We start from the raw sequence: 20,938 nt of genomic DNA on the forward strand, positions 1-20,938 counted from the left end.
ATGTTGCATATCCTCCATCCTAAGTAGGAGCTCCTGCAGGCAGATGATGAAGAGCCCCAAAATACAAGCTGAAGTGTTTTAAAAATTCATTCTTCCCCATGTCAATCAAGATGTTAAATAACAATTTTTAAAGGTACAGTTAGTAATTTCTTCAGGTTATTTAGAAAATTGATGCATTCTCATAAACTTAGTATTAATCCATTAAAAATGCATAGGAACAGGTAGATGCTGCCATGGTGGCCCGCCTAATAGTTCCCCCTAATCACATCTATGGGGCTAGAGACTGGCCTCATATGTAGCACACCTTATAAGTTACTTTTAATTTAAGCATCACAAATAGCTCCTTCAAACTATATATGACCATTTAACACCTGCACATCTATATTTTCATCATCTCTTTGTCATTATGTCTCTCTCCTCCCTTATTTCCACCTCTTCCTCTTCCTCATTACCTGAAGCCTCATCTCTGAAGTCAGGGCTCTAACACATACAGACATGCAAAAACATAACTATTCACCTCCAATATTGTCACAGTTACTTATTGTTAACAGGTTAAACATGCAATCTTCCCATCTCCAGACAACTGGCTTAACAACAGCAACAGTAGCTGGATATAAGCTAATGTTAGTCTAGCTAATGTTAGGCTTAAACATCCAAAAAAAATCAAACATTCCCTTTGATAAACATTTGTTTTCTTTTGTTTTGTTTGACATTCTTACATTGTATTAGAGTTTATTCACTCAGCAGCAGAGTCTAACAATATTAGATACACTTAGAAGAAAGTTTCACTAACACTGGCTAACAGAGGCTAACAGCAGCTAACAGCGGTAAAAACAGCAGACCAGCAGAAAAGCTCAGGGTATCCTCAGCAACTCTGTTGGTGAAGTCATTTCACAGTTTCACTGCTGCTGCTTGGTGAGGAGTTGGCAAGTGTTTGCAAACCAGTTAGCATCTTCCGTGCAAACTATGAGGGGCTAAAGCAATGACAGGGTGTTTTCAGTGCAGCTGTCACCCAGAGACACCCAGGTACCACTTTATATTCTTGCATCTTTATCTGTCATTCAATTTCTTTGAGCTATTGGCTTTGCATTACACCACAAAGGGAATGCTGCTGTATGTAGGTAAACCGCGACACGTCAGTCAGTCATGCAAACATTGTAAATCACAAATAAACCTGTATATTCTGATGAGTCATGCCAGAAAAGAAATGCAGTTTAATACCATAAAAATGTACAGAGGCATTCTGTTTCAGCGATTCAGTGTACAAAATTTACTGTATTTTTAATGCAGTTTGCCACTGTGTATTTATATCAGGACATAAATTGCATCAGGAAAGTACTGACAGGTGTCCCAAACCTGAAGATGAAACAGGTAGAAAACTGAAATGTCATATGTGCCACCAACTACAGGTTGAGACATCTGTCACCTTGTATTCTTACGATACTCATTACCCTTCTTTTCCACCTTTTTCACCTTGTTTAGGTTTGTGGTGAAGCAGTGTTGGGAAAATTTAATATTGTGTGTTTTTATGCACCAGCCATCATTCAGTTACATTTAGTGATAAGGTGAAACCACTTTCCTAATGTTGGTGGGCCTCTCTCAGTCATATCTAATCTGATCTGATCTTCTAAATTTGTGGTAAATAAACAAAATTAAGCAACAAAAGACTTTGTTACATATATTATTATAAAATAAGGCTCTAAGGGATTTAAAAATGAACTTACAAAGTCTTTTTTGTGTCCTCATGATGTCTTGAATACAGCTTAATACGCTCTGCCCAAAATTGCACTTTTCTTCTTGACTAATATCGACTCTTTTCTCTCCTTTTGCTGTCATTTCACCAGGAGGTAGAGGTCAGTTCTCTTCACTTTTTGTACAGCTCTCTTATAGCCGCCTTTGTCCAGTGTCTTTTGCATTCATGAGTAATTTTCTTGCCTCTTTGTGTGTCTTTATCTTTGCCTCACCATCCATCTTTTCTCCCTTTTTTGCAAAATCTCTTTCAATTTGCCCATTTTAATTAGAGCGATTAATGTTCTAATTAAACAGGGGTAAAAAGGCAGAGCACTTAAAAGGCAGCTCACCCCTGATACCATATGTCTCAAATATAGGCAGAGTGTGCAGATTTGTTGAGCTCATTTCCATAAAGAATGTACAGCCACAGTCTCTTGTGTGACTCACTTAGCTAATTATCATGCCAGTGTTCACATTATAATCACTGTCCAGTGATAATGTAAACTACATCACTTCTCCACTGTGATGATAGCAGTGCTCATGCTGTATTTTATAATATCAGCAACACTGTGCACTCACTGTGAATTACCTGACTCTCTTGTCTTGACAGCAGATGGTAAAGTAGTGTTTTCTTCCTCTTTCTGCAGGATGACTACGTGCGTTCCTGGGATGAAAATCAAGGTTCTAATGACAGTAAGTTTCACAACATCTTGTTCCTTTCTGTGTGTGCTGCTGAGAGATGCTGAACATAAAAGTGTCTTGTTGAATTTTGATAGCTTACAAATGGCTCATAGAAGTTTTAGGACCAAGTTTTGCTTTCATAGATGCCTTTATTCTTGGCAGCATAGATTCACCAAGGTGCTGGAAACCCTCCTGAGAGACCAAGGTTGCCCCATGCTTTAATGTTGTTTATACTAAATTCAGGGCCTATCATCAAAATGTTGCAGCACATGTCAAGACTCATCAGACCAGGCAATGTTTTTGTCCAATTTTGATTAGGCTGCGCGAATCTTAGCCTCAGTTTCCTTTTCGTAGCTGACAGGAGGTGCACCCAGTGTTGTCTTCTGCTGCTGTAGCCCACCACCTTCAAGGTTTGATGTGTGTTCTACATATGCTGGTTGGAATGAGTGGTTATTTAAGTTAGTGTTGCCTTTCTGACAGCTTGCATGACTGCAAGAAATGCTGCAGTTACTCATACAAATGTTTTTACAAATGCATCAGCATATATCTTAAGGCAAACTGAATGAACTGAAGGAATGGCAGAACAATATATACACTAATGCACACACCGAGGGCTAATCAGGGGAATCAGACACAGCTGGGGAAACAAGGCACAGAACAAATAAAAACCAAAATCTGGAACAAGGAGACACGGAGACAAGAACTTTAGTGAATGGATAAAAGTGAAGAACCGTGGAAAGGGAACAGTGAGAAAACAAACTGTGCTAACAGAGGATATACCCGGAACATAAGAGCAACCGAACACTAATGAAAAAGTGGGAAACCAGAATAGCCTGAAAACAACACGAAGAACCAGAAGCTCTGAAGAAAGAATGGAAATCAAAACCAAGACAATAATTCACAACTCCTAAATTTCAAATACTAATAAAACCCCAGGTAGAAAGCCCTGGTTCATGGCATCTTTGAACAACTTAATATCAGCATTTCGGGTTTGCGTCATGTATGCTTTGGCTCTGTAACAGGGATATTCAATTAAAATTGTCTTCAAATGAAGTGCTTACTTTAAAAACAAACAAGGTGTAGTTTGAGTTTCCCATTATCTTAATTTTCTTTAACGACATTTTACATGTAAACCATCTCAGCTTCAAACCGTCTCTTCACACTGTCTATTTCGCTGACTTACTTCTTTAGACTTATGCATCGTGAGCATAGTAGGTGTTCCTCAAGGATCAGTGCTAGGCCCCATTACTAATATGTCTGTATATCTATGATCTTTAGGGTTTAGTTGAGAAACGTTTTGGCCGTCAAAGCCTAAATTTGCGTACTGACATTCTAAAAAAGTGTAGAGAGGCAGGGCAGATATTGAAAGATCAAAAAGTGTAATTGTCCCAATCTGCTGAGTGGCAGGCAGGATGTGGACCCACATGTAGGACTCATCACACACTCAAAGAGGCAGCTTTAATTGTGCTGTAGCAAAAAATACACTAGAAACAAAAATCAAAAACCAGAGAACTAGAAACTAAGGACAAGGAACTAAGACACTGGGAAACTAGAAACTTTAAACTAGGAGCGAGAATGACGATGAACATGGAGGAAACACACACACACACCACAGAGCACATGGAGGTGGTACGACGCAACAATGGACAGAGGGACAGGAATAGCAAGGGAACAAGACACAGGAGGAGAGAACAGCTGGGTTTAATTAGACATAAAGAGACCAAGGAAGCAAAGCAGAATACACCACACACAGGACAGGACTATCAAAATAAAACAGGAAACATGAAACAGGCACGGAGACGTGGATTTGACAAGGAGACACGACTGACTGGGGAGACACAGGAGATGAACAAACACAGAGATTAAACACAGGCTGGGATAAACACTAAGAGAGGAAGAACTAAGATAACTGAGAACTAAAAAAAACCAACAACAATAATCAAAGATTATAATAACAGAACAGAAACACAAATCCTGGATCGCACACCTAGTACCGTGACAATAATAAGCACAGAGCTAATCTGCGCTTGTAAATCAAAACTTTTTCTTTAGGCTCAACATTTTTTGTAATAGTCTGCTGGAGTAGTAGTCAGCCAACTGGCCTCCTTATGAAAACTCTGCCTTCCGTTATAGTGTCATGGAGTAGATTTAATAATGTGTGCTGAGCTAAAGAAGTTAACTAATGCTATCAAAAGGACAGTAAAGTTGCTTTTAATTAAGGGTGAGAAGATTGATGTGGTTTCTAAATTGACATATCCCTTGCTCATATGCTAATTTTAAGAAACATGTCAAATTAAAATAGCCACTAAATGTAACTTGGCTCTTTCTCAACAAAATAAAAGCCAAAGCAAACCACTAGAATCTTTGCTCAAAAAAAAAAAAAAATGGAAAGAAGCCAATTTAACATCATCACTATAAAATCTGCCCACTCCTGGCTCTATATTGACCTGTGTTATATTTGTTTGGACTGGTATTCAAATATTCTTGCTTATAATTTGTCTGATACATTTAAGACAAAGTGTGTATGTGTGAGTGTGTGTAATTTGTCTATGTTTTGTCTGGTTAGTTTCATCTCACTTGCTGTTGTTGTATCGCTCTGTGGACATTTTAATTGTTGGCCTGCCTGGTCACAGTGGAAGAAAACAAGCCTTAGGCTAACTATTCTGCAATGAATCAAATAGTAACATTGGTAAATAATGTTGTAACAAATAAAATGAAGAAAAAGAAACCTACTAGACAGGATTGCATTTTTTTCTTTATGTGTTAAAGGAAAAACAGGCAACTCTGGACTAGTATCATTAAGGTTACAAATGAGGCGGTCCAAAGCAAAACACCCCTTTAATCCTTTTTCTGTAACCCTGACACAACCCGATACTTTATTTGCTCAAAGAGAACATCTTCTGTTAATGCGTAAATGTCCAGGCCCCAGTGAAACAGGCTATTACCCTGCAAGATTTATTTATGGGATCTTAATGATAACCCAAAACGCACACATATTACCCACCAGAATCCAAAGTATATCCAGTTATCTCAAAATAAAACTATATTCATGAAACCTCTCAGGCTTTGTATAATACAGTAATGTATGTGCATGTAAAAAACCTTTTTCTGTACTCAAGATGTGTCATAATGCATTCATTATTCAGGCATGAATATAAATCCATGCAAAACGAAGAAATCCCTGCGATGGATGCTTTTGCAGTGAAAGCAAAGCTGCAAGATTGATTGAAACTGAATGTCATAATATGGCTGTGCTGCTGCACAATCCGTGGCCTGTATTTGAACTGTAGCGCTTTCCAGATGGTCACCGGTTCACCATATTAGACAGTGTTGCCTGTGTTTTTGTGTTTTTATTTTTATTCCGGGGTCAGACGTGCACTGTCCACAGCTGCACTGATTCCTTGGCGAAGATGCTGAAAGATGTTTGCACTCCGCTTGAGCGGATCTGATGTGACTCCCACAGGAAATGCTAAACATTGGCTCGACTTCCACCCATCATCACTTCGCTCTGTTTCCTCCTTTTTCCTCCATCTACACTCCAGCAGGAGCCGCGAGTGGAGGCAGAACATCTGAGGTCTCCTCCTCAACTCCTGCTGCAACTCCAGCCTTAATTGAGCCGGTGCCAGATGAAGTCATGACACAGAGTTTTGTCCTTAACCACTGTCACTAGATTTGCAGCCTAAATGAAGTCAGCTGAATAGCTGAGTCCATTAGCGGAATTTCCAAGGACTTAATGAAGGACTAATTATTGTTCCCAATGGGTGAAAGGTATAAAAGCATGAGAAGACAGTGAGGCAGAGGTGTGAAGCTAATATGCCTTGATTTAGTGTAAAATGACTGACATCAGCTTTATTCTTGCCAGCTCTAAGGCACTCTGATGATCAGGAAATTGTGGACTGTGGGTGAAGGCAAGTTGGCAGGTGTATGAGAGTGTGATAGGATGCTAATAGAAATATCTTATGCTCTGTTCATCTGTAAAGAGGAAATATTTTATTCTGGAACCATTCCCAGGCTATTGTTCCCCATTGACATGACAGTCTCACACACTTGCTGCAGATTTGTTGGTTGCACATCCGTGATGTGAAATTGCTCTGTTGGAATAAGACAGGGGTGTCCAACTCCAGTCCTCGAGAGCTACTGTCCTGCAGCTTTTATTTGCATCCCTACTCCAACAGAGTAGCTTCAGAGTAACTTCAACATGTTGTGTTTTCAGAGATGGTCTTCTGCATACCTTAATGCAGTGGTTGCCAAAAATTAAACAACTGTGAGATACTGTTTGTTCGTGATTTGAACCGGGGGAACAAATTGTGGCAGGATCAGCCTGATATTATTTGTATCCCACTGTAACTTTACTGTATAAAGAGCTAACATTGCCAACATTTCAGTATAAGAAGTGTTTGTGAACTAAAAATCAAGAATTGTGGGATACTGTTTGTCCATTACTTGGACAGCCCAGAGCATGCTCCCGATGCAGGGGAAACAAATACTTTCGGGGATCCCTACCTGGCACCGCTGTTGTTCAGTTGAAGCCAAAGGCAAGATATGCTTCATCATATTTTATAGTCTTTGGTTTGGAAGAAAGATGGTTTGGAAGCATATGATCCTTGATCCTGTGCTTTGCGTTTGTGTGGGAGCCCCATCAGAAACCTGCCCATTATGCTAGCAGTGTCCAAGAATTCTTTTTTTCTTTTTCTTTTTAATCCCCCCCCCCCACACACACACACACACACACACACACACACAATGGCTCTCCCCCACTTCGGGAACCACTGCCTTAATGTAGCAAGTGGTTATTCAGCAGTCTGTACTCAGACCAGCCCTTATGGCACCAACAACCATGGCACGTTCAAAGTCGTCAAAATCATCTTTTTTATTCCCATTCCCATATGCTTTGTTTGAACTTCAGTGAGCTGGCTTTACCATGTCTCCATGCCTAAATTAATTCAGTTACTGCCATGTGATTGGTTGATTAGAGCAGTTGAGTAGGAATGCCAATCACAGTGGCTGATGAGTGTACATCCAAACTCTAAGGCAGTGGTTCCCAAACCTTTTTTGCTGGGCCCCCCTTGTTTTACAAGAAAAATGTTCGCGCCCCCCCCCCCCTCGCGCGCGCGCGCGCGCACGCACGAACACATCCTCCAACCACACACACCCATATTTTGCTCCATTGTGGTTGATTTCACACCTCAAACATTTAGTAAACAATTAAGCAAATACAAGTAATCTGCAATAAATTACAGGTAGTAAAAAAATAAACTACTAAGTCTTTTACGCTACGTCCACACCTACACGGGTATTTTTGAAAACGCAGCTGTTTCATCCACACGTAAACGGCGTTTCGAATCCCTCTGCAAAATGGGTTCAAAAACATAAATAACTGTAGGATGCCGTTTGTCCGTGATTTGAACCGGGGGAACAAATCGTGGCAGGATCAGCCTGATGTTATTTGTATCCCGCTGTAACTTTACTGTATAAAGAGCTAACATCTCCAAAATGTCAGGAGTAGTTAGTCATTACAACAAGTGTTGGTGAACTACAAATCAAGAATGTGGGATACTGTTTGTCCGTGATTTAAACAGCCCAGCGCTGCTCCCAACAAAGGGAAAACCAATCCTGCAGGGAGACCGACCTCGGCACTTGTGCAGGTGAAACCAAAGGGAAGATTTGCTTCACCATATTTTCTAGTCTTTGGCTTAGAATGAAGTTGGTTTGGAAACATATTCAGCTATGCTTCATCTCCTGCTTTGCGTTTGTGTGGGCGCCCGTGCTAGCAGTGTCCAAGCGTTTTGGGTTTTTTTTTTTCCCTTTTCATGCCGCGCCCCCCCTGCAATGGCTCTGCGCCCCCCCTAGGGGGCGGGCCCCACACTTTGGGAACGTCTGCTCTAAGGGATGATGTTGAGACGGTACAAGGCACTCAAATCCATAGTTACGGTCAATTTGGAACCACCAGTTCTTCAATCACTACCTTGCACGACAAGCGAAGATTTCCAGTAGTACACAAGTGTCCACATAAAGCCATGCTAATAGTCGGGTTTTAATTCTCATTTAACTTGTTGCCATGGCAAACATTAAAAAATGAAATGTCATCTTTGAACCTAATCCTGAGTTTTTGAGGCTCTCGTCTTATCTGTTTTGCAGTCAAACATACCAGGATACTGTGGATCAACTTCACAAGTGGCATTTGCGTCTTCAGCTTTTATGAAACTTTAAAATGCTTGCCTTAGGTTGTCAGATGAGTAGTATTCCACATCTTTCATTTCACACAGCATAAAACCCTTCATCTATTTCCCTTTCTCTCATTCTGACGCAAGTGTGTTATCTCCCTCCATTGATCTGCCTTCCTTTATGACTGGCCTAATGAAGCAAAAGAGTGAAAAGAGGAGATTTGTCCCTCTGAGACATCACTAAATCAGTGTGATGTCTTTACTCCGAAGCGCTGAGCCTATAGGCCTCATTTCTCAGCCGGGCTGCCCTGACTGCTACACTGCTTTGCAGAGGAAGACAGAGCTTTAGAAATGTCAACAGACAAGAGAGCCAAAGCCGTCAATAGACTGAGGTGGAAATTTGCATTCAGGAATCGTAGTAGTTGACTCCACTTTAGTCGGTGCTGTCCCGAATGAGGGTGGCCAAGAGAGCTCACCGCAGCTTATTAAAGGACAGATAGATAAGACACAAGCCAATTAAGGAATTGTCTTCATTTATTTGACATTACATGCAAAGCACAACTAAGTACGCTGTAAATATCTCTGATGGGAAATGTTTCATTTGCATTGTCTTTGTTTGACTTGCGGTGTGTTTTTTGTGTCCTGGTACTTTAGCAGATAATTGTGTGAAATTTAGTGATGGAAAAGGACCCCAAATTCAGACTCATGAGCAGGTGTCAAGTGAAAAGAACATTTTATTTAAGGCAAACCAAAATCCATCAGTAAACACAGGAACATGGGGACACTCTAAAGGAACACTACAGACTGGGATGAATAGTAGCATGAACATGAAACAGGGTGAGACAACAAAGATCTATGGGGAGATAAGGGCTATATAAACACACAAGATAATTGATGAGATGTGGAATAGCAGGGAACACAACAGAAATTTATCTGAGAAACAAGAGAAAGTACTACAAAATACAGCATACACAAGGCAGGAGATCCCATAAAGTTGATTCTGTTCCTCTGGACGTAGCATTTTCAGTTTTCTATCAGTGAAGGATTGGTAGGAGACTTCCAAAATACAACAGGAAGAACTGACCAAAGGGAATATCACTGATGGAGACTATACATGGGGAACACAAGAGAGGCAGGGAAAACTGAAAGAACTCAACAGTAAGTGGAACAAAAACACAAAGCTAAAAACACAATAACAAACTAAGAAACAAACTGACTATAACCAGGAATCAACAGAACTCTGAAGTCCAAAACACAAAAGGCTGGGTGAAAGACTCAGAACCGAAATAAATAGTTAATCCCAATCTTAATATCATCAGATGGCTCAGTTGATACCTTTTCTCCACTTTGCTGTTGGCCCTACAAGCCACTTTGCAACCTGACGCAACCACTGCATCTGCTCTGCCTCCTCTGTCATGTGCTGTGGGTCTTGCAGCTGCTCTAGCAAAACTAATCTATACATTTATTTGACTAATGTTGGCCTCAGTGAAGTGTATATATTTGTGAGAAGGATCTGCAGTACATGTGTTGCAAAATGAATGAGTATTTGTCATTAATTTCCTTATGTTTTGCTGTTTCCATTGTCTAAAGCTGCACTGCAGTGATCTCTCTTTGTTGCTGTAAAAACAGGTCCAGGAAATCCACAGTTGATTTGTGCAGCCCCACAAATGACTAAATTGGCATACTTAAAGACATTAAATTGTGGTAGACAAACTGTTGTAATGTAAGGTTGCAAGAGTAATCAAGCACACACACCCTAACAATTAAGTGCATGTATAGAGCACTGATGTTTTTAAGTATACCCTTAAGTGTACACTGGATTTAGATATGCTGATCTAAGATAGAGAGGACAATAAATGGTAAATGGACATTTTCTGGATATATTAAAGGCAAACAGCATGGTGAATTTTGCTGAACCCACACTTTACAAGGACTGTTCCTCTAGAGCAGGGATTCAAATATAAGACACGGGGGCCTAAATCGGCCCAGCAAAGTCTCCACTGGATGGTTTTGAAAAATAAAGGCCGCGATATACTCACTGTAATGGCCGCTTCACTCACACCCACAACAATGTTTCACAGAAACTTGAATTCATACCCACTGTTATGGCACAGGAAGCCATTGCAGTATTGTCCTGAAGGATCGGTGTCGCCATTCAGATAAGATCACTGCTAAAGTACTGCTATAATAATAATAATAATGGATTGGATTTATATAGCGCTTTTCAAGGCACCCAAAGCGCTTTACAATGCCACTATTCATTCACTCTCGCATTCACACACTGGCAAGCTACGGTTGTAGCCACAGCTGCCGTGGGGCAGACTGACAGAGGCGAGGCTGCCATATCGCGCCATCGGCCCCTCTGGCAGTTTACCTATTCAGGTTGTAAATCGTGCTTTTAAAAAGTAACTAAGTAACTAACTAAGTAATTAATTGCTTTTGAAAATAAGTAATCAGTAAAGTAACGGGATTACTTTTTTGGGGAAGAAATCACTAATTAGTTACTGATTACTTTTTTCAAGTAACTTGACCAACACTGGAGATGATAAAGGAGGATCCAATCGCAGGTAGTCGTGAAGGTGAGAAGGTGGTTTATTGAACACAAAGCAAATAGAGAAACGGCAAACGGGACAGAAGGCTATCTGTAAGATAACACACAGATGTGTGACTACAATGACAGGAGACACGACTGAAATACACTCAGAGAAACACAGGGAGATTACACACAGGTGGGGGACACAGCTGGAAGTAATTAACGAGACGAGACAAGGAAGGTAAAACTGAATACACTCACATGAGACGCAGACCTTCACAATAAAACAGGAAACAAGAGATCACTACACAAAGACGCAGACTGGACAAAGAACTAAACCCACTCAAAACATGAGAACACAAAACCAGCAAATAAACCAGAACCACTGAACAAAAGACCAATAATAATAATAATAATAAACAAGCCACCAGAGAACAAGACGATCATTCAAAAATAAACCAAGACATAAAAAACTCAAAATGCTGGGTCGAACCGACCCAGAACTGTGACAAAACTAGAAAGAAGACAAGCTTTGTCAAAATCGGCGCACGACACAAGCGATGCATCAAGCATAAAAAAAGCATAAGAAGGGCACATATTTAGGGTTTTTCAATTATAATACGTTTTGTAGCTTTTCCTGCTAATAAAACCTCATCCATGGCCGTTCATGCAGCACCAAAGTAAACAAGTCTTTCCGGCCCACTTATGATCAAAGTGAGCTGTATGTATATGTATATGTATATGACATCGCTGCTCTAGCGAGCAATGGATAGACCGTTTTGTTTTTGCTGGGAAAATCTTGCCCTTTGCAAAATATCTCCACTGCTATTACCTTGTTTTTACTTTACAACAGCCAGCGCTTCTGGCGCTCCCCCTACCAGGGACTTTGCCCAGCTCTTTGCACACAGTGCACACATCATGTACTGTATGCACACTACTCCAACTCTAAGTCTCAGAAAACAGAAAAACACCCAATTAAGTTCCCTGGGGAATTTCCCTTTGTCCTTCTCACCATCACCTCTTCCTGAGCATCCTTTTTAGGCCCGCCTGGGGTTCCTTCTATCCAGTAATTTCAAACTATATAAGGCTGTAAAGGAAACAGCCTGTTATTCCAACTCTGGAGGGGGGTCAATGAAAATGAGTGAATGTGCTGAGTCCACTCTCTATGAGGACTATTGATAGATGTTGTGAGATCCAACCTGTTTAAAACAAGGTAGAGGCAAAAGAGAGACTCTTTTGTCCTGTTTGCCTAGCACGTGAAACAAATTGTGTTTTTTGTCCTGAGGCTCTTCTATTTAATATTTTCTGAGAAAATGTAATAATTTAATTTAATAAATTGTGTTAAATCTCAGTCATTTCACTGCTACTTCTCCCATATAGGTCTGGTGAATGTGTAAAGGTTTTAGATGGTATAAAGCTGCCACTAATCAGCATTTTTAAATGGAAATGAAATATGATCATCTACTAAATGTATAATTAAAGCCAGTAGCTTATCTTAGCACAAAAGCTGGAATTAACACAGTAGATCTTAACTGTTTATTTTATAAAAAATAAAAATATATGTAATGTAATGTTGCCAAGTTGCCTGGAGTTATAGCATCATATTTAGCAGCAATAATTTACTCATCTTGATCCAGGCAGGACTATTTTTGCACGAAGTGCAGGCACACCTGAGAACACTCCTACCTAGAAAACAACATAGCACCAATGACATTAGAGACTGGGTGTGTAAATACTAGATAAAAGAGCTGATGATGAGTATGTGGCCTGAGCACTGCTTCCGTTATCCCCAATCTGCAGGGATAAACCTCATGCAAATCTCGATTGGATTAGACTGAAGCACGGGGAGCCTAATTAAGAGAGGTTTACTGCTACAGGCATTAGTTTAAAACCATAGGAGAGGCTTTTTAAAAGTAAAAAGAATTAAAGTAGGTGCACTGGGGAATAGATGGAAAAATAGTGGAATGCGAGGTGGAAAATAATAAGCAAAACAGGTAGGCCAAGAGTGAGGGCACACAGCAAGGATGTCTGATGTGAGGAGAAGACAAAGGAATGTGAAAAGATGGAAGAAAGGTGGCTTGATAAACATGATTGCACAACAGGGGGTTTGAGACACGGAGAGGGAGAGAGTTCTTAGAAACACCAGATTGAGCTGCAAATCACAGTCAACCCAGAAATGATTCCCAGACCACGGAGAGCCTGTTGCTATGGAAACGTCATCATTGCAGGCACTGCTTTAATCCGTGGAAGCCTGTTAAGTTAACATGAGGCTCAGGCAGCCACCTTATGCTTCTGTACTCACAACACAACGCCGTGCCAGCATTGTAGCCACTCGCTACAGACGAGATTTATTTACAAATGTTTTTGCTATTAGAGAAATCAGGATCATCTTATTTGTATTTATGGTTTTCCTTCTCTCCTTCCTTTGCTTTCTTTGGTTCAATGGATTGCAAAACATATAGCCTTTTTCGTGCATGGCCCTTTACCTACTACACTTAATCGCCTTCTCCTTCATGTCAGAGAGAGGGTACCCAAAGGGTGGAATTGGCTGATGCACCGTGATTCTGCTGATGCGCTGGTGTGAATTGGACAGGGCGGGTGGTGAAACATCAAACCTGCAAGGAAAAGAAAGGCGGGCGGCAGCAAAAGAGGACAGAGTCGAGTAAGAAAAGCTGGGAGACGTCTGTGATATTGTGTACTGAGATAGTGTACACAATCAATGCCAACTGGGATAAGGAGCAACCAGAGAATAAGGCTGCACTGCTGACAGTTTAAATGGATGGGGAGTCTGCATCTGGGCATTAATGCCTCCAAGCCTTCTCCCCAGCAGCAGAGCAGTCAGTCAATCAGTTATACAACCAGCTCAGCCATAGCAGGATTGGGGGGGGGGGGGGGGGGGGGGGGGGGGGTTGTATTGTTTTGGATTTGCTACTCAAATCAGATCTCTGTCAATTCGCTTCAATAATCCTGTGATGTAGGCAGAATTAATGTATTCTGCAACCAGAAAGAACAAGAGAGGAGATCCTAAGCCTGCCTGCTAACTGCCATAAAACAGGATACAGTAAGGATTCAAGGCGAACCTCAGTCGTACATATGAAGTCTGTGATAGCAGTGTGAAAATAAACTCTATTCCTGTGTAGCTGTGCTCATGGATAGTGCAGGTGAATATAGGCTGAAGTAGTTAAAGAGAATAGAGGGTGACATCCAGGTCAGGCTCCAGGAGGCCTGCTGGGAAGAAACAGATATGACATATGAGCATGTGTGAGGTGCTGCTAGCAGAGAGTTTGATGGATGTGGCAACCTGAGTTAGACATCCTGGCTTTAGCCCAGATTGCAGGAATTATTTAAGTGTAGTAGAGAATGTAAATATGTAAGTAGAAGAAGTCTATAAGTTATTCAAAAGCAAACTAAAGAAGCTCTTGTAATTTTATGTTCAAGAATAAGATTTTTCCTCCCAATAAATAAAAGTGCCTCAGAGTGCATATTTAAAATAGTGCAACACCAGCACAGCTCGAATCATTTAGACTGACTCTTGGGTTATGCTGAGCAAGTAGGGGGCAGAAAAAGACAGAAAAGGGGGAAAGGGAGGGAGGAAAAGTGAAGCAGTGTGGAAGCTAAAGTACATGTCTCATTTTCTTTTTTCTCCCCAGATGTAGACACCACCAAGGACCCTTGTCAAAAGGTTAAGTGCAGCCGACACAAGGTGTGTATCGCCCAGGGCTACCAGAGAGCTGTGTGCGTCAACCGCAAGAAACTTGAACACAGGTGAGTGTGTGTAGCCCCTGGGCAAGAATTGACTAATTCCCAAAACAGAAAAATAGTAAAAAAAAAACCTTCTTTATGCACACTAACATGAGTTCAACTCAACCAAGCACGCACTCCATAGTTTGCTGCAAACTGGAGTGTTTATCCCTGTCGGACACACTCGTAGTATTAAAGCTTGTTTGTGCACCAGTGTAAGTACGACTGCCTGCTGTTTAATGATAAGCTAATGCATTTGGACAACACAGAGGAGGCCTGTTAGCTTCGCGCTTGTGTTTTGGTGCTGCTGTGTGTGTACTCTGAATTAACGCAGCAGTTGCTGTCTAAGCTGGACTTATCCAGGCTGACATGGTTGTGTTGTCCCCTTGTCCTGCAGGCTGAAGCAGCCCGCTCTCAGGTCTCCTGATGGAAACTGTCACCCCTGTCCCATCTCCTCCACTGGGCCTGTGTGTGGATCTGATGGACACAACTATGCCTCAAAGGTACACCTCCACCCCCCACTTTAATTAACCTGTTAATGTCTAAACAATTAAATAATTGCCAGAAATTTAACATTTTTTGAAAATGGAGTGTTTGCTAAACTGCCTGACAAATTAAAAACATTAAATAATAATTTAAAATAGTTTTAATTTGCATCATATTTGCTGTGTCTGGCTTTTATTCTGGGTTTTTTGGGAGGGGAAAATCACACCGATGATGTGGAATACTCCAAAACTGACAAAACCTAACCATATTGTACATATCGAATATGATTAATGAGTGGTTAAATGAGTGAGATTTATGGTTGAATTTTATACATATAGCAAAGCAACAGTACAAAGTTGACTGCACTGAGCACCACTTTAATTTTTCCATGTGGTTTTACGTATATTAGCAGTGCTGTGACTGTGATGTGCACTTGAGCTCCTCTAATGTAGCTCGTTCCCCTCGGTGAACATTATTACATGCTGATTCAACACATAAATTCCACTACTATATGCTACGTTGCTAAATAGCCTTGACAACTCTTGCAAATTTAGGTCATACAGATGTACACATACTTTTACACACATCTTGAATTCCGGTTTGGTAAGAACCGACACACACCTTTGCACATTCAGAGCTAAGCAGTGTGAGGAGAATCTCAAGGGACACAAAGCTGAGACAAAGAGCCGTGATGTATGGCCTCAGAGGAACCAATTGGTGGCTTGCGGTGACAGAATCCCATGTGTTTATTGATTAATGCTTTGTCTTTTGAATCACTATTTCTGACCTTGTGTGCAAGTAAAGGTTGGGAAGCGCATTCAAGAGCAGGACTCTGATTTTGAATTAAGGCTTACAGTCGGTCACCTCATGAATATTTGATCTGCGTTGCGGCAATAACTCATTTCACTTCACCTTTGTGTCCCCTTGTCGATGTCATCGGTGTGTGCGCGCGTGTGTTTAATGACTGTATGTGTGTTGCAGTGCAAGCTGGAGCAGCAGGCGTGTCTTACGGGGAAGGATCTTACCCTGAAGTGTTCTGGTCTGTGTCCTTGTCCAACTACTGCTCCTACAACCAAGGACAGTAAACATGGTGAGAGCAACATACATGACATACAACTCATGTTTTGTTTTGTTTTATTCTCACACATCTACTCAAGCATAACAGCCATCATAACTGCATAAATAGGTGCAGCAAATATTTTTCTCTCCTGTACTTACACAGAGGGCTGCACCGGGCAGGATCTGGCTGATCTCGGGGAGCGTCTGAGGGACTGGTTCCAGCTACTGCAGAGTAATGCCAACCAGAACAACAACAGCAAGCCCGGGGCCAAAGCCACTGCAGTCAGCACCACATCAGGTTAGCGCTACTACTTAATAAACTCATTGCATGAAGAGGGCATTTCAATGCTTTAGATGCAGGGTAGCATACTATAAAATATCTAAGAAAGCCATTAAATCTATTTTTCATGTCTCATTTAAGACAAAGTTTGTTTCTGCTGCTGACAGTCGACACTGTAGCTCTTGGCTGTTTAACACTGTACATCTCTGGATCTCTAAATTCACAAAAAATAGTTGATGCCTCATAAAGAAATAAACCGGATGCCTTCCACAAGCTATTTTCTGGTTCAAGGATTTGTAATCAGTAATCGTATCAGCCAATCACTATAATTAAAATAGTAAAAAAGAAGTACAGCAGGAAAATCAAATTGTCCTGTTGGTGCCACTTGCAACCATTTGCCTGAAACTATCTTGGATGGATAGTGTAACATAACGCTGCATCACATACGGGGGGATGTTTATGCTTCAGGGTACAGTCAGGAAGTTGCAAGCATCAACCGGCGTTGTAAAGCCGGGAGAACAATACGTTATAATGCCATTTTCATATGCAAAACTTTTTCTTTTTTTTAACGTTGAAACTGGCAGCACTGGAAGGCATTAGGAGGATGATAAATGCAGTTGATTTGCATTGGAAACAGGAGATGTTTCTGAGCATGCTGGCGTGATTTTTTCCGTTTGTGCAGCTGTCCCCCTGAAAAAAGTCTATGTTTGTTTGTCTGCCTCTGTGTGTTGGCAGTGCTGGACAGGAGCCTGGTGGCCAGCTGTAAGGACTCCATAGGCTGGATGTTCTCCAAGCTGGACACCAATAGCGACCTGTACCTGGATCAGGCCGAGCTGGCTGCCATCAACCTAGACAAATATGAGGTCTGCATTCGGCCCTTCTTCAACTCCTGCGATTCCTACAGGGACGGCAAGGTCTCCACTGCCGAATGGTGCCTCTGCTTCTGGAGAGAGAGTGAGTGTTCGGGGGATTATGTGAGGTCTGCAGGCTTGTGGGTTCGCACTCACTTGTCTGTATGCTGACATTTTCCCTTCTGGCACATGCAATCAAACTTCAAGGCGCTCGGCTGCCCTCGAGGTGTGGCTGCGTCTGTGTTGTGCACTGGCCCATCAGTGTTTGTCTTTCTCCTCATCCTTCAGTCCCCCTATGGGCCGAAACGGTCACCGCAAGGCACTAAAAACATTTCTGCTGCTTGTTGACAGCCTGATTCTCCCACAGCTCTCGGAGATTGAGCGTGTCAGCCAAGCAGCTGAGCAGAAACTAGGTCCCAGGAATGTGCAGTTATTTATTTGGGAAGAAAGGGTCCTAAAATACATGGATTATAGTTGCAGCTCTCTAAGATTTTTGTTATTTTCTCTCTTCTGTGACTAATTGTGCCTTTATTTCCACTTCTTTTAAGAACCCCCCTGCCTTGCTGAACTCGAGAGGATCCAAGTATTAGACGGCGGGAAGAGGAAGTTTGGTAGGTGCAGGGGGTTAGTCTCTGATCCCTTCTGTGGATTATAACATGATACGGGCATCTTTGTGTTTGTCTTACGCGTGCATGTTAAGAAGTAAAGAGGAGCAGTGTGTGATTATGTGTGAGTGTGCATGTGTGCACTGCAGAATTTGATTTTGGCTTGCTGACTGGGCTCTGAGTCAAGACTCTCCAAGGACACAGAGCGGTGAGCAGGGGACAGTCTGCCAGCCTGACGCGCTGACGTTCCCCCGAAAGACTGGATAGACAGTTCAGCCGTCCCTAATTATTATTTTTCACTACATTTACAAATGTATCGAAACACAATTAAGCGACACAACAGATCCGCCCATCTCTGAAGTTTACAATCAGGCTAATTTTTGCCTCACCGATAAACACAGCTACACTTAAGTGTGACCACAGGCTGCTTTTTATACGTCCTCCCTTATAACATCATGATAGCCAGCCACCCCCACATCACCTCAGTAAGCTGCAGCATACTGACTTCCTCTGGGTATTCCTCCATGAACATATTGTTTTCATGGAATATAGAATTAGCCTCCACATATCCTGCATGCATTATATTGTCACTTGGGCTCATGTGTGATGAGCCGCACTGAGAAATTGTGCGAGATTGAAGGCGAGGCCGCTTTACCTTACTCGGCTCTTATTTATTTATGTGTGTGCGTGTAAATGGCAGGTCGATTCATTCCTAGCTGTGACGAAGACGGCTTCTACAGGAAGCAGCAGTGTGACAGGGGGGAGTGTTGGTGTGTCAACCAAAACGGAGGAGAAGTGGCCGGATCGAGGATTCGTGGCAAGCCAGATTGCGGTGAGTGTCAAAAGGTTTCAGATGCCGATAAAAAACAGATCGAGGATTCGTGGCAAGCCAGATTCTGGTGAGTGTCAAAAGGTTTCAGATGCCGATAAAAAACAGATTTTTTGAACTTGAAAGCTGAATGCAGTGAGAGATCAATGCAGATCAGCGCAATTCTGCACGTGTCCCCGCTGCATGCATTCTGCACAAGGCTTTCTTTATGTTAAGGGACCGAGCCCCAGTGCAGCATAACTCACAGTAGGGACCAAGTGCCACATTCATGTGTCCGGAGTCATTTGCATTCTAAAGCGCCGCTTGTCGCTGTGAGAAAAGTCTTTCAAGATAAATGAGGACTGGTTGGACTGAACCTGTGCCTGATAAGAATAGGTCCCTTGGCAAGGTTTAGAAATAGCTATTAAAATCCAGACAAAGTCAAACACACGCCCCCCCCCCCCCCCCCCCCCCTATTTTTTTTGCCATTGCAGTCAGTGTTTTTAAATTGATTTTAGCATTTGTCACTGGCACAGAAAGGACTCCATCAAAACTGAGAGGAAGGCATGAACAGAATATATTGCATTGTGCAAGATGGCCACAGCGGATAATTCGATTTCTCTGCATCTGCCCCCCCCCCTTCCGCAGATTACGAAATGGCATATTCAGGTGATTTTGGAAGTGGGGTTGGATGGGAAGACGAGGAAGAGAAAGAAGCTGAGGAGACTGCAGAGGAGGCTGAAGAAGAGGAGGTGGGAGAGGTGGATGACGGGGGATATATCTGGTAAACGGGCCAACCAATCTCTAAAGGAGCATCCCAGTGGTCCCAAACACACACACACACACTTATACACACAAATCCTGCAAAGAGATGGACGGGATCAAGCGCTCACACTCAGAACAACACTGGATTATAAAAAAAGCAAAGGGGGGGGAAAGTGGCACAGGTTGGGAGGGTGAAGATACAGATGCTATGGAAGTAATTCTTGTTACAGGATGATAAAGAGCAAGGGAGGGGTGGGGGGGATCACAGTTAAGAAATTATGGGTCTGGTGTCATGAATTTTGTCCTTCATACTTGTGAATCTTTGTTCTCTTCTGTTGTCTGTCCTATAAACTATCTTTGAGCAGTTTTTAGCTGATGCATAACGGAGACTTTAAGAAGCTGCAGGTGCTTTGCATTAAAATGAATAAAATAAAAAAAAGCAAGATCAGGTGCACTTCAGTAGTCCAAATTGGCGTCTTTCATCGATCATGTTTGCAGATTAACAACATTTAGATAACCAGTTTTGCTTTAAGGCAGAAATCTGGCAAAAAAAAAAAAAAAGAAAAGAAAAGAGAGAAAGCCACATTAGAATATTGAAAAGCACCTTTTGACTTTGCCATTTTCATCTCTTATGCTTCAGCTCTTATGTGACAGTAGTGCTCTGTCTCATTCATGACTTAAGAAAAGGTTTCTCATGCGTCACTCTTTAGCTTGTATATATTGTGTGTATCAGAAGGCAGAATGTCACCTATTAGTCCCGTAATCAATGCCTTGAAAGACTAGCAGAACATGCTGCTTAGTTGACAAGTGTACATCGTATCATAGTGTGGATTGGTTATTGTGTTTAATAAAAAAATGAAATAAAATAAACGTATCTATGTGGCTCCAGTGGCCACCGTACAACTGAGTGTGTTCTCTTTTCTTTTAATGTCTAAACTGGAGCCAAAGCACCTTGTTCCCCGGCTGCACAAGGGGAGCCCAGCTCTCCATTTGCTGAAAATGACATAACATGCATTAGGGTTGACCTGAACACATTAGGAGTGTTAATGTGGGTTACCAGGAGATTGAACTTTGGAGCTTAGCACCACTGGAACCCTTGAACCAGCCACATAGCTCGTTTTATTTAGCGTTTTAATATCAACTCATTAACAGAACGGAGGGACTTTAAATTCACCGGTAAGCAAATATTAGGCTATCCTATATAACATATATACTAAATATCTATACAACTGTG

At 41.7% G+C, this 20,938-nt stretch overlaps 1 protein-coding gene across 1 annotated transcript in view; it reads left to right on the forward strand.

The window, feature by feature from the left end:
* The window catches only part of spock2 (SPARC (osteonectin), cwcv and kazal like domains proteoglycan 2), a 38,396-nt gene extending 17,789 nt beyond the window's left edge, over positions 1-20,607 (forward strand). Inside the window, exons 2-10 of the mRNA XM_085182369.1 lie at positions 2,379-2,424; positions 14,760-14,874; positions 15,248-15,353; positions 16,318-16,426; positions 16,559-16,693; positions 17,411-17,629; positions 18,075-18,137; positions 18,832-18,963; positions 19,588-20,607. Coding sequence (XP_085038495.1) covers positions 2,379-2,424; positions 14,760-14,874; positions 15,248-15,353; positions 16,318-16,426; positions 16,559-16,693; positions 17,411-17,629; positions 18,075-18,137; positions 18,832-18,963; positions 19,588-19,727 — 1,065 coding nt within the window. The 3' untranslated portion in view covers positions 19,728-20,607. The remainder of the gene's footprint in view (positions 1-2,378; positions 2,425-14,759; positions 14,875-15,247; positions 15,354-16,317; positions 16,427-16,558; positions 16,694-17,410; positions 17,630-18,074; positions 18,138-18,831; positions 18,964-19,587) is intronic.
* Positions 20,608-20,938: the final 331 nt, after the last annotated feature.

This window comes from Neolamprologus multifasciatus, chromosome 13, assembly GCF_963576455.1.
Source record: "Neolamprologus multifasciatus chromosome 13, fNeoMul1.2, whole genome shotgun sequence".
Classification (NCBI taxonomy): Eukaryota; Metazoa; Chordata; class Actinopteri; order Cichliformes; family Cichlidae; genus Neolamprologus; species Neolamprologus multifasciatus.